This window comes from Thunnus thynnus, chromosome 13, assembly GCF_963924715.1.
Source record: "Thunnus thynnus chromosome 13, fThuThy2.1, whole genome shotgun sequence".
Classification (NCBI taxonomy): Eukaryota; Metazoa; Chordata; class Actinopteri; order Scombriformes; family Scombridae; genus Thunnus; species Thunnus thynnus.
The window spans coordinates 28,006,836-28,033,604 of NC_089529.1; the positions used below are offsets into that span (position 1 = coordinate 28,006,836).

At 40.1% G+C, this 26,769-nt stretch overlaps 2 protein-coding genes across 2 annotated transcripts; one reads left to right on the forward strand and one right to left on the reverse strand.

Annotated features, from left to right (window-relative positions):
* Nucleotides 1-648: 648 nt before the first annotated feature.
* Nucleotides 649-6,167, forward strand: cnot8 (CCR4-NOT transcription complex, subunit 8). Its single transcript, XM_067608885.1, has 7 exons — nucleotides 649-744; nucleotides 2,792-3,001; nucleotides 3,097-3,290; nucleotides 3,490-3,651; nucleotides 3,955-4,099; nucleotides 4,223-4,333; nucleotides 5,265-6,167. Exons 2-7 carry the CDS (start codon nucleotides 2,885-2,887, stop codon nucleotides 5,391-5,393), a joined length of 858 nt encoding a protein of 285 aa, XP_067464986.1. The 5' UTR covers nucleotides 649-744; nucleotides 2,792-2,884; the 3' UTR covers nucleotides 5,394-6,167.
* A 492-nt stretch (nucleotides 6,168-6,659) lies between these two features.
* gemin5 (gem (nuclear organelle) associated protein 5) lies at nucleotides 6,660-26,694 on the reverse strand. Its single transcript, XM_067608883.1, has 28 exons — nucleotides 26,450-26,694; nucleotides 25,540-25,694; nucleotides 23,646-23,827; nucleotides 22,042-22,193; nucleotides 21,844-21,942; nucleotides 21,543-21,675; nucleotides 21,124-21,289; nucleotides 20,403-20,615; nucleotides 19,155-19,240; nucleotides 18,810-18,892; nucleotides 17,271-17,407; nucleotides 16,613-16,686; nucleotides 15,555-15,736; nucleotides 15,119-15,258; nucleotides 14,396-14,567; nucleotides 14,061-14,276; nucleotides 13,912-13,968; nucleotides 13,690-13,815; nucleotides 12,865-12,960; nucleotides 12,357-12,494; nucleotides 11,413-11,560; nucleotides 11,143-11,262; nucleotides 10,801-11,011; nucleotides 10,303-10,563; nucleotides 9,579-9,741; nucleotides 8,172-8,670; nucleotides 7,162-7,249; nucleotides 6,660-6,916 (listed from the first exon to the last, which is right to left on the reverse strand). Exons 1-28 carry the CDS (start codon nucleotides 26,589-26,591, stop codon nucleotides 6,752-6,754), a joined length of 4,404 nt encoding a protein of 1,467 aa, XP_067464984.1. The 5' UTR covers nucleotides 26,592-26,694; the 3' UTR covers nucleotides 6,660-6,751.
* Between the last annotated feature and the right edge of the window lie 75 nt (nucleotides 26,695-26,769).

Genomic DNA, 26,769 nt, shown 5'->3' on the forward strand with positions numbered 1-26,769 from the left:
TGAAAATAGTTCCAGTGGTGGCGGATGTATTAAGATCTTTTTCTCAAGTAAAAATAGCAATACCACAATGTAAAAATACTTCATTACCAGTAAAAGTCCTGCATTAAAAATGTTACTTTAGTATTATTTGCATAAAATACTTAAAAGTACTCATTATGCAGAAAAGAAGCCCTGAGAGGATTATACTATTATACATTATAATATTGGATTATTACTACAGATGTTCTAATCTGCAAATTGGGTTTTAAAATAATGCATCCTGTTTTATATGCTCATCACATGTTTTGTAAAGTAACTATAACTCTCAAATAAATACAGTGGAGTAAAAATAACAGTATTTGACTCTGAGATGTCGTGGAGCAGAAGTATAAAATAGTATGAAATGGAAATAGTCAAGTAAAATACAAGTAACTCAAGTACAGAACATTTCACCACTGAATAATAACAATGCCGTTAGTTTTTCAAATGTAGATTTTCACACTTTTTAGCAGTAAAACAAACACAATTGAACTACTTTGTTTTGATGTGTCATCAGAAATATAAGATATGTCAATGTGTACAACATAAGGTCTAGTTGCGCGTCGTTGTGCACTCCAGCACAGTAGGCGGCAGTGACACGTTTACCGTTTAGCTGCGATCCGCCAATAAACAACGAAGGAGAAGCCGGAGGGGAAAGAAAACGTAGAAGAAGACAACAGACGCGCTACAGAATAGCTTGGCAGGTTACGTCGAGGAAATTGTCAGGTAAAACTGTTTTCTTTACTTTTATACTTTACTCAGTAACACTTTGGCATGTCTACAAGGTGTGTAGCCGTTGTGACTTATTGAGAAGTGAAAAAAACAGAGCCGTTTCATTTAATCTTTGCTCCGGTGAGGTTAGCTCTCTCGATAACGCGAGGGTTAGCTTGTAAACGTTAGCCCTTCATGCTAAGCACTCAGCTAATACTTTCAGTCCTTCGCTGCGACGTCGTTGCTTACAATTAACAGTATTTCAGACTTAATAGTCGCTAAAAACTCCAGAGGTGTTAGGAGTCATTAACTATTCCCAAAGACATCAAGTTACTTTGAACACGCTTTATATTTGGTGTCAATTTGATAGATATCAGTTGAGTTAGCTTGCCTGAAAGTGTAAACAACTAACGTTACCACAGCTACAACGTTAACGTGAGGTCAATTCATCTCGAGTATATTATACATTGCTTTGTGTTGCTATACAAAGAAATATTTTTTAACATCCCTAACGAGCTGCATGAAAATGTTTTTGTCTTTGGAAATTAATGAAAAAAAGAAATGCCATTTCTGTCAATGAGAGTAGAGGCTAATTATTAAAAACGCCTCTCAGGATAATTCAGAAGTTTAATATTCACCTCTAAAGTAGGATCAACAGAAACTGTACATTATAGCTTTCATGGTTTAGATAACATTACTTTTGGCTTTGTGTTCTTAATAGACTGGAAACAGTGTGGTGCACCAGTAAAATGCACTCATGCAGCTGGTAGTACATGTGCTGGCTTTTGTCTTCAAAAAGTGGCTTCTTCCCGCATTCAAAACTCTTATGAGCGAATGTTTTACGGTAATATTTAGACAAAAAGCAACATAAGAAACGTGGCTGACAGAAACTAAGATATCTTCCTTCCTGCTGTTTGGAAAACACAGTGGCTCTTAACATTTCACTTACTACAGCTTAAGGTAGTCTTTTAAAACAGTTAATGAGCATTTCAGAAGATGTAGCCTGTGAGGAATTACTACTGTTGTGATTCATGTCACTAAATCTGCAAAACACATTTGAACTTGTTTAAGACAAAATGTGAACGTGACAGACATGACTTGGGACTCTAAATCTATGATTGGCACTTGTTCCTTTTTGTCGGTTCATTGATTAGTTGCCAACTATTAAATTAATTGCAGACACTTTGATAATCGATTAATTGTTTTTAGTCATTTTTTTAAAGAAGAACATTTCCAAATTATCTGATTTCAGCTTCTCAAACGTGAATATTTTCTCATTTCTTTAGTCTTCTACAATATAACTGAATATATTTGGGTTGTGGACTGTTAGTCGGGACAAAACAAGACATATGAGGACGTCATCTTGGGTTTTAGCAAACAGTGATCAACATTTTTCACCACTTTCTGACAATTTATGGACCAAACAACTAATCAATTAATCGAGAAAATAATCGTCAGATTAATCAATAATGAAAATGATTACTAGTTGCAGCCCTGAACTGTGGTGAGATGACAATGGTCCTTGTATTCCTGTTGTAAATTAAGACAAAATATGAACACATAAGACTTATGGTCGGCATTTGTTGCTACTATGTGATAATCAGTAGTAAAAATGATGACATTTGCAGCCCTGCACAGAATATAATATTCTAATTTCAGAACAGTAATGTTCTCTTGCTAAACTGTTGACTTATTTAAACTCTTTTTCAAAAGATTAAACTTAAATCTGTTTGGCAGAATCTTGTCCCACTGCTGTAGTGATGCTTTGTGTTTTCTTTGACTCTGATGAAGACACAGTCGTGTGAAAACATTAGTCTGTTTGCACCATTAGAGGCAGCAAATCAATCAGTGTGCTCCAGTCTTTTCTCTCTGAGCTTTGTTTTTTTTTTAATAATGATGCTGCCAAACTTGTTTTAGTCTATTTACTAAAGTTGCTTTTGATTCGTTAACTTTGTTGTAACGACAGTAGCGTCGGTTCTCATCCCGTTTATCTAATCTTGTCTTGATGTCAGTGTTGAGGTGAGATTTGTTCACTAACTCGGTTTTTTTCATCCTCTTTCAGAGTCGTTTCCTCATCACACCGCCACCCTTCAGCCCCCCTTCACCAGCAGCTGCAGGATTGTTGGGGTTTTAGATCTTTTCGTGACCTGCCAACATGCCAGCCGCACTTACAGATTCCAGTCAGATAATCTGTGAAGTCTGGGCGAGCAATGTGGAGGAAGAAATGAGGAAGATCCGGCAGATTATTCAAAGCTACAATTACATCGCCATGGTAAGAGATGAGGAGTCATTAACAGCAGGATTTATGTCAAATAACACGGTGCAAATATTCAGTGTTTTTTTTCTTCTTCATGTCTTTTTCACCAGGACACAGAATTCCCCGGGGTAGTTGTCCGACCTATCGGTGAGTTTCGCAGCACAGTGGACTACCAGTACCAGCTGCTGAGGTGCAACGTCGACCTCCTGAAGATCATCCAGCTCGGCCTCACGTTCATGAATGAGGACGGAGATTACCCCCCCGGCACAACGACGTGGCAGTTCAACTTCAAGTTCAACCTCACGTAGGTCGACTTTTACACTCATCAAGACAGGAAGCCCTTGGTTATTCTGAATTCTTTCTTAGGTTTCAAAAGAATTAGCTAGTCCCATCTACTGTTACGCAGCCAGAATTGATGATCATCCTCACTTAAAAGATTCATCAGCTGAAGGTTGAGCTTGATAAATTAATATCTTTTTTTTTTTTTTTTTGTCTCATCACAGAGAAGACATGTACTCACAGGACTCCATAGACCTTCTCCAGAACTCCGGCCTCCAGTTTAAAAAACACGAAGAAGAGGGAATCGATACGCTCTACTTCGCTGAGCTTCTCATGACGTCCGGTCTGGTGCTGTGTGAAAACGTCAAGTGGCTCTCCTTCCACAGGTCGGTCGTTTGAACTGGTATCAGCGAACCTGCAGTTTCTTAAATGTTTTACAGATTCAGTGCCTGTGTTTCTTGTGTTTTGTCCTTTTTTATAGCAAATCATTTAAATATGTACTTGTATGCTAAATCGAGACATCTAATCTAACTGCTGGGAGTTTCCCAGTTACTGCACTAATTAAAGGTACTTTAACATTGGTGTCAACTTCCAGCCGTGACGACTGCTTATTAGTTTGAACCCAGTATCATCAGTTTGTAATCCAGACCACCCTGACCTGAATCCTCCTGCTCTGTTCCGTCTCTCAGCGGCTACGACTTCGGCTACCTGGTGAAGCTCCTGACAGACGCGCGGCTTCCCGAGGAAGAACACGACTTTTTCCAGATCCTCAACCTGTTCTTCCCCGCCATCTACGACGTCAAATACTTAATGAAGAGCTGCAAGAACCTAAAGGTATCATAGCCTGAGTTCAACGTAGCAGTTTGAGGCTGTAGCAGATGACGGTGTTCGTGTTTTAAGGAAACCAAATCATGTCAGGAAAAAGTCTTGAGACGTTTGTGTGATGCGTTTGTTCAGGGAGGGCTGCAGGAAGTGGCCGACCAGTTGGAGCTGAAGAGGATCGGGAGACAGCATCAGGCGGGATCGGACTCGCTGCTCACCGGCATGGCTTTCTTCAGGATGAAAGAGGTACGAGCGCACAAATACCCAGCTGTGAATGCAGCATTTACACCCCGTTTTTCTCTTAACTTTTGATTACTGGAAAGAAGAATCTTAACTGTCATCACCACTAGAGGACCTTGTTTACTGTAAACATCACATAGGAACATACAATCAGTTTGAAAAATACTTTGAAAACTTTACTGCTTAAAAGTCTGGGAATTTATGGTGAAAATGTGGTAAAACTGAGAGAGATTGCTCTGAAATAGACACTTAAACATCTGGGAAAATGTTAATGTATTCGGTGACTTGATAAGAAATTTCAGTTTAATTGCTACTGGTAACATTTTAATGAAAAAGTCCAGTCCACAACCCAAAGATATTCAGTTTACTATCATAGAAGCCAAAAGAAACTAGAAAATCACATTTTAAGAATCTGGAACGAGATAATTTTAGTGTATTTTTCTTTAAAAACAATTGATCACAATAGTCAGCAGTTCTTTTTCAGTCGATCAACGAATCGTTGCAGCTCTAGTTTATTTTGTTACCAATCACAGCGCTGCAATATTTAGATAAAGGTCTCAAATTTTAATAGCATTGAGTTGAGGTTTCTGTGACACTAGAGCATCAATATGAAACAGTCATAGAGCTGCAACAATTAGTCGATCGACAGAAAATTAAATTATTTTTTAAGGAAAAAATGCCAAACAGTTGCTGGTTGCAGCTTCACAAATGTGAAAATTTGAAGCTTTTTTGTGTCATACGTGATAATCTGATTAGCTTTGGATTTTGGGTTGTTGGTTGGACAAAAGAAGATGTTTGAAGACATCATTTCATCGGTCATTTTTCTCTATCTAAAGTATTTTGTGGGACTTTTAAGTATACAGCATGTAAGGATATTAGCTGTGAGTTTAGTACCACGGCGGTCATCAAACTGACATCTTTCTATCATTTCGTTCAGCTTTTCTTTGAAGACAACATAGACGACGCAAAGTATTGTGGGAGACTGTACGGCCTGGGCTCGGGCTCCAGCCAACCCCAGAACGGCCTCTCCAGCTCGGGCCAGGAGGAGACGAACAACAAGCACTGACCGGGCGGTCGACTCTTTCAAGTGGAATACGCACTTGTTTTTAAAACCCCAACCAGCAGATTTCCCCCTTCGATCCCCCTCCCCCCTTTCAACCTTCAATCCCTGAACAAGACGACTAAATCTTATTTCTTTAAAATTTCCCTCCTGAGTGACTGTAAAAAAAAACGGGACTCGCAGCGACAGTGGATGCTTCACTGGATCGCTCACATTCACACTTTCACCACCAGACCGGACATTTCTTTTTAGTCGCTTGAGTATATGGCCATATATTCAGAACACTTTTTAAATCTTTGTTGTTGTTGTTTTTTTTTTTTACAGAATTAGCAACACCCTTCTTTAACAGCATGGGACCAGCTCCTGTATCATACTGTGATTTCAGACCAAACTATCGACAATAATATTCAGATTCTTCAGTTCAGACTATTCTCACCAGCGGGACTTTGCCTCTTGTAGCAGGGATTTCTTTTTTTTTTTTTTTTTTTTTTTAAGTTAATGCTGGAAGGGCCTGTAAATTAAAATGTATAATTTTGATGAAAATAAAAATGTTTTAGCTTTTTTCAACACAAGAAACTTTTAACAGTGGGCGTCAAAGTGTATAACTGTGCCTGGTTATGCATGTGTTTCAATGGGCAAACTACTGTTGTTCTGTACATTCACCGAACCGAACTGTCCCACCGTCAGGTTTACAGATGTTGTGGTTACTCTTGTTTTTACATTATACATTGTTTTAAACAGTTGTATATTAAATTGTTTTGTATTTTGAATGTAAAAGTATTAAGTATTTGATCTTTTCACTAAGTAGCCATACACTGACACAGCTTGTGCAACATCTATGTCTGAAAGGCTTCATTTGAAACTCTTTTGTGAAGCAGTAGGTTGAGGTTTAAAATGAAACGTTCACATCCTTCTAATCCTTGTGAATTCAAATCAAATTGTTTGAATTATTACATTAAGCTGATGTCTGTTTCAGACAGATCTTTGTTGTAACCCGAGTACCAGATCCTTTTGACTCGTCACAAAGCACAAAATATTTTCATGATTTTTGAGGAGCAACAAATTACCAATAGACACCCATTTACCAGTGAAGAATAATAGCACTCAAATAAGGTCATGAAAGTATGTAATGTTTTAAAAAAGCTGGAATCCTGCCTAGCAACAAGTGATGCATCGCTTCATAGTTACCTGAATCTCCTTCAAGAAAGAGCCTAAATCACTCCCAGCCTCCTTTTAGGCACCTCTGATACAGAATCAAACCGACTCAGGATGTTTAAACATCATTTTGTAATTAAAGTTTTTTTTTTTAATTCAACAAAAAGCTGTACAGTGGAAGTGCTTCTTTCAGTCTAATAGTGAAAGATTCAGGTGAGGAATCGCTGGGAGGCTTTCAGGACGGAGGGGCTTGTTCCGTATTTGCGGAGCAGATGTTTGGTCTCCTGTTGCAGGGACTCTGAGACAGACGGGGTAGACTTGCTGAAGTGCAGGAGGACCAGGCAGCATTCAACAACATCTGGGTGAGGATACATCTGAGAGGACACAGACAGAGATGCAACGGTTCATTAGCACTCATTGTTAAGTGAGATTGTTTTTGGCAGCATGAGGATAGAAACATCCTTACCGCTTTAAAACTGCCAAAAACCTTTATCCTTGAGGATTTTAATATATCCTTCAGTCATAACTGACAGAGATGTTTGCATTTCCGGGCGAGAAAATACCCTAAGAGCTTGACTACATGCAAAGTTGCCCTTCTCTCCTATGATGTGAGTTGTACCTTAATCGTTTCGGGCAGGTCAGCCAGCTGTTTCTGGTAGTCGGACATCTTGACGGACAATGAGAGCAGAGTCTCCTGGTCATCAGGCCTGAGGGAGAGAAAGAAAAAAAAACAGACGTTAACATCACCAATCATCAAACTGTTAGACTTCAAGATGAGACACAACTGCACAATCTATTACAAATCTGTCCATCAGGCAGAAAAAGGAAATCTTGAGTGTCAAATGTCTCAATCACTGTCTAACTGTGATCACTTACATTTATACAGTACATAGTCTCAAAACACACCCAGGAGACATAAGAGAAGCTTTCAACAATGGTGGAAAGTTAAGTACATTTACAATACTGTGCTTTCAATTTTATATTACTTTATACTTCTATCAGACTATGTCAAAGAGGGAAATATTGTACTTTTCACGATTTTACATATAGAACAAACAGTATAATTATAAAATATGATTAATTGTCATGGCTCAAACTAACCAGTAGTTAAAATTAGCTCCAGTTTAATCATAATAATCCAATTGTGTATTATAATGTAACACTCCAAGGGGCATTTTTACACAATGAGTACATTTACTTTTGATACTTAAAGTGTATTTTTGTAGTCTCATACTTAAGTAAAAATCTGTAACAAAATAAAATGTTTTTATCAGTCTGAAGGCATTTTAGGGGAATTTGAGTATGAAAATGACTGTCAATAGAAGAGATGTCAAACAAAAGCCAAATTATATACAATCAGTGTTTGAAATGAAGATGAAGACGCAAAGTTGAGCTTTGTGAAACATTCAGCTAGAAAAAAGGTGAACCAATAGTAAGTCAGTCTCACAAAAATCCTGCAACTGTATGTCAAGAGTCATCTAACAACCTCTGCTCAGACACTTTTGGAGTGAAATCTTCCAGTTTATAGTTTTCTAAATGGTGTAATTATAGATGTGATAATCAAATCCAAACATTGGGAATTGGGAAAGAACAACAACCATTATCAATAATCAGTAACGGAGCCCTCACCGTTGTCCAGCATCGGAGGGTCCCTGGCTGTCTGATGACTCTCCGGCAGCGGGACTGTCAGCCTGTTTCTCCCCAGTGTCGAGCTGTCCTCCCTGGGCTCTGCCGTGCTTCAGCACCATGGCGGCCAGCCGCTCCTGGATCTCCCTCACGGACCTCTGAGTGGCCTGACAGGCAGCGTGAGGCTCAGACAGAAGCAGCGACGCGTCGAAGCCCAGTTCACCGAACCTCCCATTCGCCGAGCAGATGCTGCTCTGTCCCGACTCTGACGATCCTCCGTTCACCACTTTGTCCTTCGTTTCGTCTCCGGGACTGGAGTCAGCTGCTGAGGGAGAACATCCGTTCTGGACCTTCTGGTTGTAAGCTGAGCGGCTCCACCAGCGTTCATACAGCCGGTGAAGATGAACAAAAGCCTGCAGACTGTCAGCAGCAGCTTTGGCTTCTTCTTCTTCTGTGTGATGAAGTGTTTTCAGATGTTTCCTGGAACAAACAGTGACGTCACCTGACAGACAGAGAGAAAAATAGTCATGGTGGTGTCGTAACTCATGAAATAACATCAATGTGATGAATGGTTTTTATTACTGGTTACTCTGTTATGCTGGAAAATAATACAAGACGCCCATCATCATCTTCCAAAATGTGACATCTTCGAATGTCTTGTTTTGTCAGGACAATTCATTTTATAATATTAAAAACAGAGAAAAGAAGCTAAATCTTCATGGGAGAAATAGGAACCAGAGAGCGTTTTGGTTATTAAATGATGTAATAAAATCGATCATCAAAACCAACGACTAGTTGTTCTGTCAGTCAGCTATATTTGATTAATGATTCCAGCACAATAAAAGACATAAATGTGGGAATCTTTGGATAAACATTTTTGCTGTTTGGGGAAGACTTTTATCTTGAAATTAGCAGCTGAGTTCTAAAGTTTGGCAGAAAGGAATACAAACAGGAGCGCTTCTGGTGTTCACCACAACCGCTGGTGCTATGTGCCTTCGTCCGAGGTTGGGCGTGGCACAAAAAAATCCAATTCCAGGAAAATTCAAATGGATGGTTAAAAATAAAAAAAACGTATCAGCACACTTGCCTTCCTCAGGGTGTCCTGACACACAATGAACCCAAACCATTAAGTAGTAATTCTACTTAAAAGGCTTTTTTATTTATAACCTTATTTTTTCCTCTTTAAATTGCTCCAAAGTTTGATTAATATCTTTTGGCACATGCCTTGAATCATTCTCTGTTAGTCCAAAATGGTTCAGTTCATTCATTTCCTTTTTAACAAACTGCAGAAACCACCAGCCGCCACAAGGTGTCACCAAATCAACCGCAACAGAATATCTTCAGGGTTAATCATAATATTGAAATGTTGAGCCATTAATCTGTGAATGACTGATTGTCAGACAGACTTACCCTCAGGGAAAAGCAGCCTGCAGAGCTCTGCAGACACACTAAAGTGTCCGGCGTCTCTGAGCCAAGTTACCGCCTGCCACAGCTCCTTTATCAGCTGTCCATCATCGTCCGATAACCAGCTCAACACGGAGCGGGTCAGATGGAGGGATGAATACAGCAGCACCTGAGGATGAAGTCTGATTAAATTCTCTGTATAGTTGCATCAAGCATCTTGAGAAAATATTTATTATTAGAAAAAATATTCAGTCAAATATCCTTGAAAATGTTAAAAATATGGTTGTAAGAGAATTTCCAAAGCTCTAAGAAAGAAAAACATTTCTACAGACAGTCCAATAAATAATGACTTAAGAAAAGAGTACTCCGGTTTTCTTTCAGGCTCAAATACTGATGAACCTTGACAGACAGTTTGAAAGAGTTTGGTGATTGGAATTTGTACTTTAAGTGATTTGAATTTTAATTCAAATTCGAATAAACAGAAATTGTGAATATTTTTTGTGATCAGTTAATCTTGTCACTATCCATCTTTTTGTAGCTTCTTTTCAGTCTCCAAAATTACTAACTCAATATACCAACTCCCACATGGCTGCTTCTATTAAATATACTTGACATTTGAAGAGGTCAGTCGATCCTACTTACGTCCCTTTTTTATGTTGCTTGTAAGTCTTCTAAAGTTTTCTCTGGCATTTTAAACTAAAATGAAGAAATTCATTTGAGGACTCTGTACCTGTCTGAGGGGAACGTTGGCGGTGGGTGTCGGACTCTCCGCGGACTTCAGCTCCTGCAGGAGCGCTCTGGCGCTGCGATGACCTGCCGACTTTAGTGAAACGCCAAACTGCTCTTCCCACACGTCTCTCACTCGGTCCTGGATGCTGACGTGTTGCTCGCCTGGCGATGTCCACGGGTGACTGGAGATGCAGGACTGAGGTACGACTTCAGCCAACATCACAGACAGCAGCTCAGCGACGCAGAGATGAAGCCTGTGGACCTGCAGACGATTCAAACATGATTTCACATCAGTATTGTGATGATTTTACTAAGACGAATATCTTTTTCTGACCTTTAAACAGAGAAGGTTAAACCTGCCTGTTTGATTTGTTGATTTGTGACCCTTTAAGTAAAGCAATGCTTACTTAAAACTACATGTCTCCCTCTTTGAGTAAAGAGTAAAAGTTGTGTAAGAGAAATGTTTTTTCTGTGTGTTCATGACGTTTGTGCCACTGACCAGCAGGCTCTCCTGTGAGCTCAGGACCTCCTGGGCTCCGACCCAGTCCTGAGCAGCGGCCAGATCTTTAGCGCAACGCATCGCCAGCGACTGAGCCAGCATGACCTCCCCTGAGATCCTCGCCAGACTGGCCGCCGTCCTCAGTGAGGAAACATCATTCTTCCTGGCGATGACTTTGGCTGCGTCGAAGCTGGCGCCAGCGGCTACATAACTAGGAGACGAGATTAAAACAAACAGGGAATGGCAAATTTAAATACTGTTTGTGCATAGATTTGTATTAAAATTAAGAGCAAGAGGTACAGTTCTATGAGAGTTCATTCCCTGAGTCCTTCCAGTTCTCACCATTTAGCGGCTGCGGAGAAATGTCCGTCCTTCTCCAGCGTGGAGGCCCAGCAGGTGTACAGCTCCTTCAGGACCGGTTCGTCTGCTGGCAGCCTGGCTTTGACCAGAGCTATGGCCTCCCTGAAATAAAACGTTGTTTGTTCTGTTAGCGGATGAACAAACATCACCTGGAGACAGCAGATTACACTCTACTGATCCACATGGTAAGACTAGAAAAAGGATTCAACAGGATACAACATTTTGAAAACTAGAAGTTTGGAAAAGACGAACCTGTAGAGCTTGTGTGAACGCAGCAGGTCGACGGCCTCGTACAGCTTGTTGATTGACAGCAGGTGGGACGCTGCCTTCAGGTACTGCTCCTGTAGACACAGCTGCTTGACAAACGCCTCCACCGTCCGGTTCCACACCTCAAACCCAGCTGGGGAAACAAACACACACAAAAAGGACAAAAACTAAACATGAAAACCTGATGCAACATTATCTCAAAGCAACATCAGTGGGATCAGTGTCTCTACTATCTGGAAGCCTCCTTGTGTATTTCATTATCTTTTAACATCAATTCTGGCCACATTATAATGATATGGTTTTATTTCTCAGATGATCTCGAAAGACCAACAGAAACCCTGCAAGTGATGTTGAAAGGGTCGGAGAGTGTAGGGAAGGTTTGTGTTGATTTCTGTGTCAAGGATAGATCTGTCAGGCATTTACAGCCTCAGCAGAGCTGAACTTTAAGTCAAAATGACGGTTAAGTATGAGATATTTGGTCAAATTTTACTCAGTGAGACAAAATCATTAGATTCTCTTATGAATACATGAACTTCAACTCTGCAAGTCAAAATTTTGACCTCTGAACTTTAGAACATTTATTATCTCTTAGTATTTTGATCGAGTCAGTCAGTTTAATATTTTATATCTTCTTGTGAGTTTATTTCATCATTCCTAACTTTTCATCAATTTCCCTGGTAGGAACAGGCTTCCATACCAACATTTCTACCTGAGTTTTGACTGTTTGTTCAATTTAAGCTACAGCCTATCTCTGTGCAACCATCCCCAGGAGATAGTTCAGTTGTCTCTCCTTATATGACAAGTATGTCAAAAAATCCTTCTATTTTCTATAAAACAATAACATATTTTAAATTTTGTTGACTTGTATATTATGGGGTGTATATCCTATATAAAGATCAATGCTGGATCAACTCTAAACAAGCCTTTACCCATGGGAGCGACAGAGAGCAGGTGGTCATTCAGCTCTCCTTTCTCTGTGGCGAGCTGCAGGGCCCCCTCCAGGTCTCCGCTCCACAGCCGCAGGTACACAACAGACTCAAAGTGACCCGCCTCCACGTGACTCTCCTCTGAGGAACAAGACAGACAGCAGAGCGACACAACTCTCCATTTAAGGCTCATTCCAAGAGCTGAAACAAAGTGGATATTTGAATTCCTGACATAAACAGTAATTCAGTGCTTGTGATTTATATCACCAGCACGTTTTAATCTGGGATTAGCTGTGTGCATCATGAGTATGTTCAGGTTCTTTAAAAGGTTTCAAGTTTTAATTTTGTTATCACTTTAATTAAACTTGTGAAACTATAAATTAGCAGAATAACAAAGTAGACAGAAAATGAATCGCTAAAGGACTATTCAGTGTTATTCAGAGAGTGGATTTACTACACAAGGAACACTATAATTCCAGGCTGAGAAGAAAAAAAAACAAGAGAAACATACCTTCTGCTTCAAACATGCGATACAGAGCCTGTCTGTCAGAGAAGAGACCCAGATGGATGTGCTGTCCTTGGCCTGGGACACAGCCTGCAGGGGGCGCTGGAGAACACACACATACAAACACACACAGTCCAGTAAACAAGCTAGTCCACGTGATGCTTAAAAACCCTACTTTGCTTCTAAGTGAAGTATGAACCGAAATTAACTAGTCTAGCTGGTCAAAATCTAGTTTTAATCCTGAATTTACTGATTCTTTTTTTTTTGGAAACTTGAAAAACAAGCTGTGAAAACAACATATCACCTTTTGAAGGGGTTCTCCACCGAATTCACGATGGACAAATAAAAAGGATAAAAATCGATGCAGCAGAACCGGAGACATCATCTTCTTCATTCCAAGCATTCTCCTTCAGCCTGCATTACCAACAGCTCAATATTTACTCTCCTTTCAGCTCGGTTTTGGTCTTCATCTATTCATTAGCGATATACTGCATCTGGTTTCTGTAGCTGGTCTTCTGGTTTTATGTTACTCCTCTCTACCCTCGACTGACTTGGGGTCACAACATGATCTTTACTGAATCTTTTGACATTTTTCTTCAGCATGTAGTTGTTACCATAGCAACCACTTATCTCAAGTTAGTCTGCTAAGATTCATTTGATCAAAACCGACCCTGGTCTCAAGTTGCTTCCATCTTCCCACCAGATAGAAACTAAGCTTTTTCTCCAAAGGTAATCAATTATCCAGACCTATGCCTATAATTAACAGTCTCCCTTATTCTAGTATTAGAATCAGTGTATAAACCGAACCAGTCTTCTCCACAGCAGACTCACCGTCGCTGTGTTTGACAGAGGCCAGAGTGATGCAGTCCTGCAGCAGCTCCTCTTTGGGTCGATGGTCCATGGACGTACTGATGGGCAGCATGGAGCGAGGCTTCTTTCTCTTCAGCAAGTTTAAGTCTGGAAACATACAAACGCACCCACACAGTTACGTACAGAAACATACATGCACATGATTGTAGTTGAAGTTACCTTTCTATAATTAAAAGTATGTACCTGGTTTGTCTTTGCTCTTTGCTGCTGTAGAGGATTTTCTTTGCGTCTCAAAAGTGCCTGAAGAAAAAGTTTTAGAATAAAGTTAGCTTGAGACTTTAAGGTCCCAACGATCTTATCAAATCTGTCATATGTGTTTTCTACTCTGTTACCTGATGGAGGTAAAGAACTGTTTGTCGAGCTGACTTCATCTTCCTCGTCTTCATCAGATGGCTCCTGTCCCGTCGCCGCCTTCTCTCCTCCTGTAACTGGCTGTCCGTTAGTCTCCGGCGGTGGCGGCGCTCCAGTGGCCCCCGCCGCCTTCTTGTTCTTCTTCTTCTGTTTGGGATTGGCCTTCATTTTCTCCTTCAGGTCGAGCATCTTTTTCCCTGAGAGGACAAGCATGTGAACGTTAAAGGCTACTGGTTATACAAGAAGACGAGAGCAGAGGAAGTGATCTTTAACTGGCTCTTAAATGCTGCAGGAGGTGGTGTTTGAAGATGATCACCTTTAGGTGGATTTGTAAACTCTTGTTTGGAGACTCTCCACTCCTGCAGAGTGAAGTCCTTTCCTCCGGTCCAGATCACATCCGGGTCGACGGGCGACCAGTCGACACATAACAGGTAACCGACGTGACCCCGGTAGTTTGAGACGGGCGCCTCCTGCAGCACATCCCACACCTGAACAGAACAAAAACACCCAACAACACATTAACCTCAAATGACTGTATTTACTTATGTAAAGTGGATAAATCAGAAAGAAATCAAAATATATGTAAAGGAAATCAAATCTGACTCATTAGCTAAACAAAAAAGGAACCAATACTTTGACAAAAAAAAATCTTAACCTAAGTCCTCTTATTGATTATTTCTGGTGATGGTGGTATTGAAGTGAATGGGAAAACCCTCTCCTTTTTCAAGCAATAACAACGAGATACAGACAAACAAATCAGACAGATCACACTAAATATGCCAGAAAATCAGAATTAAACAGAAATGCAATAATTTTACAGTCATATAAAAGATTTCATCCTAAATTCAACCTAAATGGCAAATTATGTTTTTCAACAAGTTGAAGAGTTTCAGCAGCTAATTTCACCTCCTCTAATGTGCTCCTTCATAGCAATTTTAAATAAACACAGATGTCGGATCTTTGCTTGACGGATAGCTGTCTCAAGATTTTGGGTGCCAATTGTTCATTTTCATTTTCTCAGCACCGGCTTGATACTGACCTGGGCTGTGCCATCGTACGAGACTGTGACCAGCCGGGCGTCATGGTGTGGACTCCAAGCCATGCCAGTGATTTTAGCCGTATGACCACACAGCCTGCGATACGGCTCCGTCAACATCGCAGGGCTCTCTGGAGGATTCTCTGTGCAAATGCAAAACACTGGCGTCAATACATACTGAGCTCTTTAAAAAGTTCACATATCTAAGATTTGATGTTCTTCCAAAAGTAACTGCTGGAATACACGTACATGTTGTAGTTTTATATTTTGGTAAAGTAGCCTATTTTTACTGTAGTCTGTGACATCTCACATTCATTTTGGTGACTTTCAAACACAAAGAAAGGGCCTGAATTCTGTGCAGTAGGTAGAAAAACTGATAACAAGAGTGCTTTCCAGGAAAATTCCTCGGATAGAGTGAATAAAAAAAGCCTCATCCTACCTATCACCGAGCGAAGGTCGTGCACGTAGACGACGGCGTTGCTGGAGCCTGAGGCCAGGAGGCAGTGCAGCTCTGTGGGAGAGCTGTGGTCGTGATGCCATCGCAGCGTGTTGATGATCTTGTGGTGCTGCTGGATGCTGCACAGCAGCTTCAGACTGGGAGCCTCGTACACATCGATGCACCTGCAGCAGAGAACATGTGGTCAGACATTTGCAAGAAAACACAAAACTTCAATTGGTATTTAAAATTAGGAAAACATGACGAGATGCAACAGAAAAAGTTTCTTAAATATCTGCTGTTTTGAAGAAATTGCTCTTTTAAAACTGATGAAGGACAGGAACTTAAAATCACTAAGAGTGTTGAATGTAAAAACAGCTTCATAAATTAAAATATATGTATTTTATACAAAATGTGGCACTGTGGGAGCTCTAATTATTGATTAAAAGTAGTAATCTTTTTGCAGACAGACTCAAAGAAAAACATGTAAGCACACATATGTCTTTTTTGTTGTTGTTGTTGATTTGTTTTTTTCAATTGCATTTGGTTCTATACCAATTCTACAATAAATTTTTGCTATCAGTCACTGAGTTTTTATTGGAAATTTAAATAAAAGAACATTTAGCCATTGGCTTATCAACACATTGATGGTCTTTAGCATAATGTCATTGTTTTATTAAAGCCCAAATAATTTATTATCAAAGAATTAAACATTTAAAAATTAGTGTAAAACAGATTTGCTCTGATCAAACCCAAAAACAATCCTAAAGTTCAAATATCAGAGAAAAAAAGCCTGTAGCTCTTGGATCTCATCCTACACAGACAACCACTGATGTGTGTTTTTGTTTTACTATGAATCAGTCTTTAAAAAGTTGAGTTGAATCAGTGTGACACTCAGTCATAAAGTCATAATGTGACCTAGTTCACAGAGTTCACACAGAAACAAATCCATTATTCTGTAGCCTAAAGACTGAACGCTGTCAGTGGACAGTTGGTTCCTCCCAGGACTCCACAGGCTGATGGTCTGTTATGAGACAGGTCAGGCCTGGCCGTTCACTCACCCGTCCTCGTTGCCGATGGCAACCACTTTCCCATCTGGCTTCCAGCTGAGGTCGGTGTGTGGAGACAGCTTGTGCTGTTGGGAAACAGAGCTCACCTTCATAACCTATTCAAATCACCTCCATTTACATTCTGCTGCAAACATGAAGTTGCAGCCAGGAGCGCTGGCCGCAATATCTGCACCATGACAACCTGAAATCACAACTTCTAATGTGAATTCTACTGGGTTTGTCCTCCACCTGGAGGTGTGTTTGTCAGGTTTTACTGCGGCTGACAGCCGGTCCTGGTTGGCCGAAGGGTTTATGAGGTCTGTGCATGTATGTAAGAGGACAGTGAGAACAGATAAAAGTCATCGTAGCTCTCTTTGCTTTCAAGTTACAAGAGCTTAGTGATGTATGTAAAGAAGTTTATCTGGTGATTATCTTTAAAATTTGATAAAAACTTGATTTCAAGACATTAAAACTACTTGTATATTGTATATAAATAGATTAAAACTGGTCCCTAATGTGCACATACTGTACCACCCAGGTGTTGCTTTCTAATAACATGCAGAGCACGATGTTGTTGGATGAAGACGTGTAATAAACGGTGCTGCTGTGTGGTTTCAGTGAGTCAATCATGGCACTGATCCACACTGAAAAAGCATCAACATCCTCTCACCTTGATGTTATTGGTGTCTTTGATCAGTCTGTCGATATCCGATGCCTCTCCGCTCAGTTTAGATGGATCGTGCTGCAGGATGACGCCTTCGCCGGCGCAGCTATACAAGCTGTAGGACGGCTTTCCTCCTGCTGCACCTGAACATCACACAAAAACACAAAATCACTGACGACTATACACTGGAAGGACCAAAAGGACGTGTTTTATTAACACTTTGGACTGGTTGTTTAGATTCTGAATATTAATCTATATATTGATTTAATTGACCAAACTGAATGTCAAAAACTGGGAAAATAAAAACCTGAATGAAAATAAATCGACTTTTAACTCATTTGGTCAGTGCTAGTTTCTGAAAATTGATTGTATCCCAAATTTACTGAACAATGAACAGGTGTGAGGATCAAAAGAATTTCATTACGCTGAATTTGAGTAAAGTGTTTCGGTGTCTCGTTATAACCTAAGTGCTGTTTCAGAAGCATCCTGACAGAATACATTTCAGTAGAAACACTAACACTCCTCATTTACTGGATTTCTGGCATTAAAACCGTCTTTGCAACCTTGGCTTCATTTTTGTAAAATGACTTTGTTCACCGACTTCATAAAAAGACATGAAGGTCAGCAAGGTAGCAAAAAAAAAAAAAAAATCACAAATTTAAACCTCAAACATTCACCTTTATGTTTTCACTTTCAGCAAACTGTCAACACCCATTACACTGCAAAGCTACATCCTGGTTCAGCTTTGATCCACTAGATGTGCAGTTTAGGAGAGATCCCCTTTGCTTTCCTTCCAAATAAGTAGATTAAACTATATGTTTATGTCTTGTTTTAAACCAATTTGATGGCTCATATGGCAATGTCCCATGACCCCTGTGTCCTCATATTTCTACAATGAAGCTGGTGATATGAATGATGGGAAAAATTATGAAAAAACCTCAGGTTGTAGATCAGTTTCAGCTCATTTTATAGAATGAACAAATGAGTTTACATATCTGGTTTAGCCTGCATTTGTGCAGAGCTTTTCAATGTAAAGAACAAAAAGGAAGGTGAAAGTTGACGGCTGCTCCTCGTTCCCTCTGCACACCTATCATCCTGACGATCTGAACCAATGAGATCGCAGAACTCCACCAGAAAAATGAACAGAGCTGAATCAGCGCCGATGCTGCAGGTAAACAAATTAGCGGCTCATTTTGTTTGTTTAGGAGGCAGCAGATTGTTGGCACGGCAACAATTACGTTTAAGGCTTGGAAGGCGAGTGACTGATACGCTAATATAAATGTCGTCTGCCGACAGCTGGTAAAATTGACTTCCTACGTCTTGATTTTCCCACAAGCGGCTGAAGTGGAGGGAGGTGAGCTGTTAAGTGTTTTCTCAGCTCATTCAATTACAGAGTCGATTAAAAAAAGAGCGTGCAGAGATGTTTGGACCTTTTTTTTTTTTTTTGCTGACTCCCTGGTTTTTGTGTGTTTTTTGTGTTTTTTTGCTGGGTAAGAGCGTTGGGAGCGAACAGCAGCAGTTGCTATGAGTTCATTAGGCACTTACCAAATGACATCGGGGGTACTGGGGGTCCCCAGGCCAATGTGTACACTGTTTTTCTGTGATATGAGCTCGATATTTGAGGAGGCCTGGGAGGAGACGAAGCAGAGCAAACGCCCAGTCAGGAATATATGATGTGGAAAGCAGCGGGAAAAATGCCACTCAGGAGCCTCGAGGGATTGTTGAGAAGAATCCACAAGGCCCCCCGGCAAAACACAAACAAGGCTTCATGACTTTCAACAAAAGTTTTCACACTAAAGGAACTAAGGTGAATATATATGTATGGACTGACATGAGAGAATATAGTTGAAATAATCAGATTAAATACTTGCAAAAAAAAGGGAATCTTACTTGTTTGAGAAGACATCATAGACACCGACTTTACCATCATCTGTTCCAAAAGACAAGGATCCTTCTCTTTTAGGGTGCCACGCTAGCTGCAATGAAAGAAAAGTAATACTCTTTATTTTATGTCAAGTGCTTCTTTTGGTGTCATCTAAAAGTTTCTAAAAATGACTAACGGCTGTTGATAATGTGAGATGCTTCACTTTTATAATTAACAAACTTCCTCACAGATGTTCTGTTTGCTCTGAGCAACTAAGTGAAACAGATGTGTCAGGCTGATATTTGCTCTTCATTAGACGGCTGACAATCATTCAGCCGTTGCATCAACCTCAGACATGATGGAGGTTTGAAGATTTTAGTGAAAAATGAATTATGAATTATCTGAATTATTATTATTTTATAGGCTGAGTCATTGCAAGTTTATACTAATGTCTCTTTTGAATATTACGCCTGCCAGTGGGTGATAAGAGTGTGTGTGTGTGTGTGTCTGGTTTTATCGGCAGTTCAGTGTAAGCATTTTTTAAAAAGCAGATATTTAGAAGAGAAATGTAATTGTTTTCTTAATGCTTTTTCTTTTTCCTCACATTTTAGACAAACCTCCCAGATCCCGACATGCTGACTATATGGAATATAACCGCGCTGTCTTTTCATAATCTCACACACCATTAAGTCTAGAGCTACAACAATTAGTTGAGTAATCGATTAGCAGATCAACAGGAAATGAATCGTCAACTATTTTTATAATTGCAAAATCATCTTAGTTATTTTTTATGCAAATACGGCAAAAATTTGCTGGTTTCAGCTTTTCAAATGTGACGATTTAATGTTTTTCTTCGTCATACATGATAGTAAACTGAATGTCTTTAGATTTTGGATTGTTGGTCAGACAAAACAATACATTTAAAGACGTCACAGTTGACTCTGGGAAATTATAACGGGCATATTTCACTATTTTTTTTCACAGAACGATTAATGACGAACAACGAAACAAAAACATTTTATGATATTTTAAAGCTCTTTGGAAAAAGTATAACTGAACTCACATTTCATACTGTATCATTTCTGTTCATTTAACACAAAAAACACACCACTTCACTTCTGAAATGTCATGTAATTAACAAGAAAAAAGGTATTTCTGAAGGGTCTGCAGTTCAACTAAATGCACTACTACACTGGTAAAAAAGATAAAAGTTCATACTGAAAAAAAGTCATCAAACTAAATGTAATTCAACTAAAACAGAGGTGACATCTTACCGCTGTGACCTTGGATTTGATGCCCTGCCAGAAGGACCTTGTGTCGTACTGGTTCTGGGTGGTCAGTGTGTTCCACACCCGGATCATGTTGTCACCGACACCCAGCGCCAGACACCCTGCGCCGACGGGGGAGAACGTCAGGGCGTAGACGAAACCACCCAGGGTAGGCAGAGTCCAGCAGCAGTCCAGAGAGGCCAGGTCCCAGCATTTAATCTGCAAATTTTAAAAGTCAAGTTAAAGTTCTTTGCAAATAAACCACTGATCAAAAGTTATTGCTGCAACAAGATGAGTCCGCTTTCAATCAAAGGGTCTTTTTTGGAACAATATGAGTGAAGTAAACTTCACATTAAGCTCATAAACAATAGTGCATCTACATCATCTAAATATGTCAAACAGCCTTATGGTGCTTCTAGCAGATCGACAAACCCAGACTTTGTTTTATACGAACAGTTTTTCAAGACTTTCTGTCTTGAAAAAAGGTTAAACATATCCTGATACACACAAGTATGGATTTATAAAATAAGGGCTGAAGTTGCTGAATGTCAGGTAAGGCCCGACTCTTGATTTAGTATTTGAACTTCAAAAATCTCTAACCAGGCAGGATGAAAGGTCATCAAGTCTGTCCGATACGCAGTATATTCTATATAAACAAATACATCTTACACAAGCAAGTACACGACAGGTCAAAGAAAGGCTGTTAAAACTGGGTGTTGTGACCCACGTCTCTGTCCATGGAGGTGCTGAGGAGCAGCTCTCTGTCGTCCTGCAGGTGAACTGAACTCATGTTGAAGACGATCCTGCTGTGGTTCTGACCCTCTGAAGACGTCCCGAACAGAGTCCACCTCTGCTTCCCTGTCTTGGTCAAGTCCCACATCACCAACTCACCACTTGGGACACACACACACACACACACAAACAAACAAATATAAGCACAAGCATGCTCAGTAATTCATTTAAGCTTCTAAACATACAGTAAAAAGGTCTTGTTAATCCTCAGTAGCCTCTGCTTACAACCCCACTACCATAAGACAATATCATAACATATGAAGGAAAAACAGTATGACAAGCTCAACCCAACACTACTGAGCTCTGCTGTTACGTTTCATCAGGCTCCCTCTAATCCTGAAAACACGTGTGTACCTGAAGCAGCTGGACACGAGCTGTGTCGCTCGTCCCTTCGGCCAGTGGACGTTGAGCCAGAGTCTCTCTTTGACCCCGGGGTCGACTGCAGAGCCTCTTTTCTTCAGATATGGCAGCTTCATGGTCATCACGCCTGCAAGGAGGGGAAGGAGGGGAGAGAAAGCAGAGAGTTGTCTGTGGGTTTGAGATGATTCTTGAGATTCTTGAGTTTACTTAAAAATAATTTACTTAAAAATATTCCAGCTATCTGCACCTTCAATACAAAAATCTAACTTCAACATTCTCTGGCTGAATCTCTCACCTTTGCCCTTTGCTGTGCTCCAGATCCTCACTGTCTGGTCTTTGCTCCCAGAGGCAAGATAGCAGCCCTTCTCCTCTCCTGCAGTTATGCCATTGGTTGCTATAGGATGATTAAAAAAAATAAAAAAATCATCACCACATTTTCTATTTTTTTCTATCAAAATTTGTGCAGAATTAACACAAACACATTCACGGCTACCTTCAGTGTCCTCGGGTCTGCTGTACAGGGTGTTCTCATTGGCCAGCGGCGACCACGCCAGCGAGTGGATCTCATCATCGTGTCCACGGAGACGGTGCATCACCTCGCCTTTTTTACTCACATCAATCAGCACGATCATCCCGTCTTTGTACCTTAAACAGTATAATAACAGTGTTGCATATTTAGACTTTTATTTTTTAGGATTATTAGAGGAGCAGAAAGAAGGTTTGTATTTCTACCGTTAAGTTTACGTAAAGCTAGTCTTTGAGAATCTGTTTCTCAAGAGGTAGGTGGTTTTGAGTAGTTTTAATTGATTCTGTAGTTGAAACAATTGAATCATTTTGACAAAAAAATAAAATCACACACTAGTGATGTCAAAATGAAGACCTTATAAAATCAAATGTAATCCCTGGTGTTCATAAAGACTTTTCACATAAACTGCAAACACCCTGTGAAAACTGCAACAACCAGTCAAACCAGTCTCAAAAAGGAAACCAGTTAACCTAAACTGATTTGCCTGGAGGCAACAGCCAAATATGAAATTGTTTCACTCACGGAAGACTAAGTGGCCAAATTCCATTAGGCTTTTAAAGTTATAATCTCGAAGATTTCATTTAAATAAATGTCTGTTAAGTCACTGTCTATCCCCGAATGGTGAGTCTATGGCCCGCTGATGAAAGCCCTTGCATTTGCAGGATCTTGAGTATTACATACTAGGTGTTGGTGGCGATTTTCCTGACATGCATTCAAATCAGTGGAGTTGACAGACTCGCTCTTCATTCACTTGTATGTGAAGTGGCTTATATTTTAAAAGCTTTTCATTATTGGCTTTTTACTTGTGAAGCTTTTATTGCACATACAGTAAGTGTCGTGCTGTACGTGCAGAACACACACGGAGGGCTGAGCCCCACCCCTCACTGCTCCTCACAGCAGAGCAGAGGAGACAAAGTAACGCGACCATAAATGACAGAAAAACGCAGTAGAGATTCACACTAAGCTGAAATGAAACAAGTGCACATGAATTAGGTAAATAACATAAATAATCAGTCTCTCTAAATGACAGTTTTGCTGTCATTTATGGTCGCACTATATCTTCTCCTCTTCACTCACTTTCAACAAGGATTCCTTGTGTGTGTGTGTGTGCTGCTTGACGACAACTACACTCGTTACGTTACTATAAGTGCAATCAAACCTTCACAAGTAAAAAACCAATAAGAGTAATTTATTAAGGTTATCCACACAAGGGCACAACACACCTGCAATTACAAAGATCAAATCAAAGAGAATGAAACAGAGATCTTTGAGATTATAACTTTAAAGTTAAATGACAATTAATGTCAAAAGCAAAAACATTACTTTACCTTTTGTGTATAAAAACATGTGTCACAATAGACCCACCAGCATATTTGAGTAGAATAATTTCAGCTGATTTTATTCATTCTGGTCCCAGTTTAAGTATTATCATCTCGATTCATAACCAAACTAAGCCCCACTGACACTGATCTTACTTTAGGCCAAATTTGAGTTTCTGGACTTTATTTAGGAGAAAAACATATTGTGATCCAGCAGAGTGTAGTGTGCCGTGTACTCTGCGAGCTTCTTACCCCACAGCCACACAGCTCCAGGTGTGGGGGGAGCAGGTGAGGCAGAAGATGGTCCTGGGCTCGGGGAAGAAGCTGGCGGTGTCTCCTGTGTGGTACCAGTGACAGACCACGATGCCCTTCTCATCCCCTGAAACCACCAGGTTTTTATCCACGGGGGACCAGTGCACGGCTGAGACGGGGCTCTGAGTGTGTGGATAAAACATCTGTAAGTGATTGTGTTGATATTGTATAATAATATAATTTTATTTGTCTAGTTTCAGTGGCAGGTTAATGTCTTATAATGGTCAGAATGATGTATCCAATGCTTTTCTAACTTGACAGGAAATCAATCACAGCTAAACATGTTTTTTTTCCCAGGATTTTCAATTTCTGGTGTGAAAACTAACATTGTAACACGATCTAGACACCTAATGTTAGTATCTCAGTCTAAAATCATTGTTGTCAGTTTTAGCTGAGCATTAATTTGATATATTCAAAAGACAGAAGAAGCAAGAAAGCACTATTTGTATCACAGCATTGATGTGAAGTGTCATGGATGTCTCACTCTTCATTCGTGTCATGCCAGCAAATTCAAATCCATTGTTTCTCTTCATTACAAATTGAAAATCACAATCGATTCAGGGTCTGAATCTGTCTTTAAAAATGGAAGTCTCATCATCCTGTCTGTGGCTACTATTTTTTGGCTAAAACCACATTAAATATGACCCTTGAAGGTGGAATTTGAAGTAAATAATGGAAAATAGGTCTTTTGGTTCCCCTGCAAAATAAAAACTGTTCTCCACATCCCGTCGAGTGAACTCTCTCTCTCTCCAGACCTGGGTCAGCAGCAGCCCACTCAAACCACATCAGTACAGAAATGTGAAACCAAAATGTGTAACAGACAGTGTAGCTGACTTGCTCGTTTACTGGCATCATCACCACTAAAAATCTGAGCAGAGAGAAACTATATATATATATATATATATATATATATATATATATATATATATATATAATTATAGCTTTTACAATGGTGGTCTATAGGGAAAATGCTTTTTGGACCGCAGGGGGATTTTCACTGCAATACTGCAAGTGACCACTGGGAAAAACTGGCTGCAAGGCTGAGCGGCGGAGCCCTATCCAGCTCTTATAATACATCCATGTTTTGAAGCTTCGGGTTTAGCGATTTGACCATCGCCATCTTGGATTTCTCCGTCACCGTCTTTGATTTTTGGAGCCAGAAGTGACCATATTTGTACCAGAGGTTGGAGCTGACCCTTGTGCTAGCTGCTAGCTTGGTTAGCACTGTACATTTACAGTCTATGGTTAACTGTGATAATGATAATGCTAGCGAAAATTAGGATTAGCGGAAAAAATTAGCAGATTTTTGTTACAATCAAACACTGAACAAGACTTTTTTAGGCGACCAAAATGTTACAATTAACTTTCATGAACTGAAAACACACTGTGAAATAGCGGCAGCTACGCCTGTACTCTGTGAATCTGGGGTTACGCCATAGTTACGTTACATAATCAACATTGACGCCGTGGTAGCGTCTTGTCAATCACAAGGTAGCCACGCCCTAAAGTATACCCTGCTTTATAGTTTATTTTACTCCAAATGGGACCATAATTTACAAAATGAACATCATGCTGTATTGAAGAAGACTTGAAACTATCAATTGAGACCATAAACTCATTAGGAAAGTGTTTACTGGGGTAATAAATCAAAGGAGAAGCAGCATTTTCTCATAGATTTCCATACAATCAGATTTCTTTTTGCAACCAGTGGAGACCCCCCCTGCTGGCCATGAGAAAGAATACAGGTTTAAGGCACTTCCTCATTGGCTTTACTTTTCAGACAGGGAGCTACCCGCTTGGAAGATGCAGTCTCTTTGCCAACAACAGAACTCACCTGATGAGCTGCATGCTCTCTAATAAGAGTCTTGTTGTCTGAGTCCCAGAAGAGAACATTCCCATCATTGGAGGAGCTGACACAGATGTGACTCTGGCCTGCATGCTGACAGAATGCAAAGCCTGACACTAAGCCTTTATGGCCGACCAGCTCACCTGAAAATACATAAATGAATACACATGGATGTCAGTGTCTTCACAGTGCTGAAAAAGACCAACCTAAATCCCAAAGATATTCACTTTACAATGATATAAAACAGAGAAGAACAGCAAATCCTCACATTTGAAAAGCTGGAACCAACAGCTAAATTGTTGCTTGATAAATGACTTATGATATAAATTGTCTGATTGTTTTAGCACTCATCTCAAGACAAGACTCAGTTTAAATGTTCAGTCTGTTCAAAAAGGTGTTTCTGTTGTAAATGTTACTTGAATTGAATCTTCAAAAGGACAGATTCACAATTTTTCAACTCTGTCTTAAAACAACAGTCAGGTGTCCAAATAAACATTGAAACATGTTTTTCTTGCTGTAATCATTCCTCCTGTCCATACTGACCATTAAAAGATCCCTTCATAATTTTGGCCTCCATCACTTACATGGAAAGCACATTTGAAGGAGATCTTTTAATATCTACCAATTATTATTCAAAGTAGAGTATTTTTTATACATTTTAAACTTGTCTGGAGGGGATATTTAATGTTTCATGCCACCAATCCACCCAGGTGATCAGATATGTGTCTCTTTTAACTCAGGACTGCAAGAGAGGTAATCACCACACCTGAGATGATCAGATCCTCTTCATTTAGACAAAGACATGACTTTTACTGGCGTTTAACACTGGTTTTATACAACAGAGACTTCCAGACGAACACCAGAGTGAGCCCTGTGCTGTGTGTGACAACAGACTCACCTGCGACTCTGCAGGAGGACGCAGATACATCAATCAGGTAGATGATGTTTTTGGCTCCGACGCCCAATAAACCGCTGCTGTTGACGTCACTGCAGCGCGAGCAGTACCAGTTAGGAGAGGCGGGGAGCGACCTCTCGTGCATGGTTCCTGGGACACTTTAAAGTTAAACGTTTTAATAATTAAGTGTGAAAAAACGAAAACAAACTCCTCACATGTTACCATCACTGTCGCAGCGACTACATCAACGGCCGTACGTTCAGCGTGGTGTCGTAAATCGTGCCGGTTCTTAGTACGGAATCCTAGCTGGGTCAAAATACATT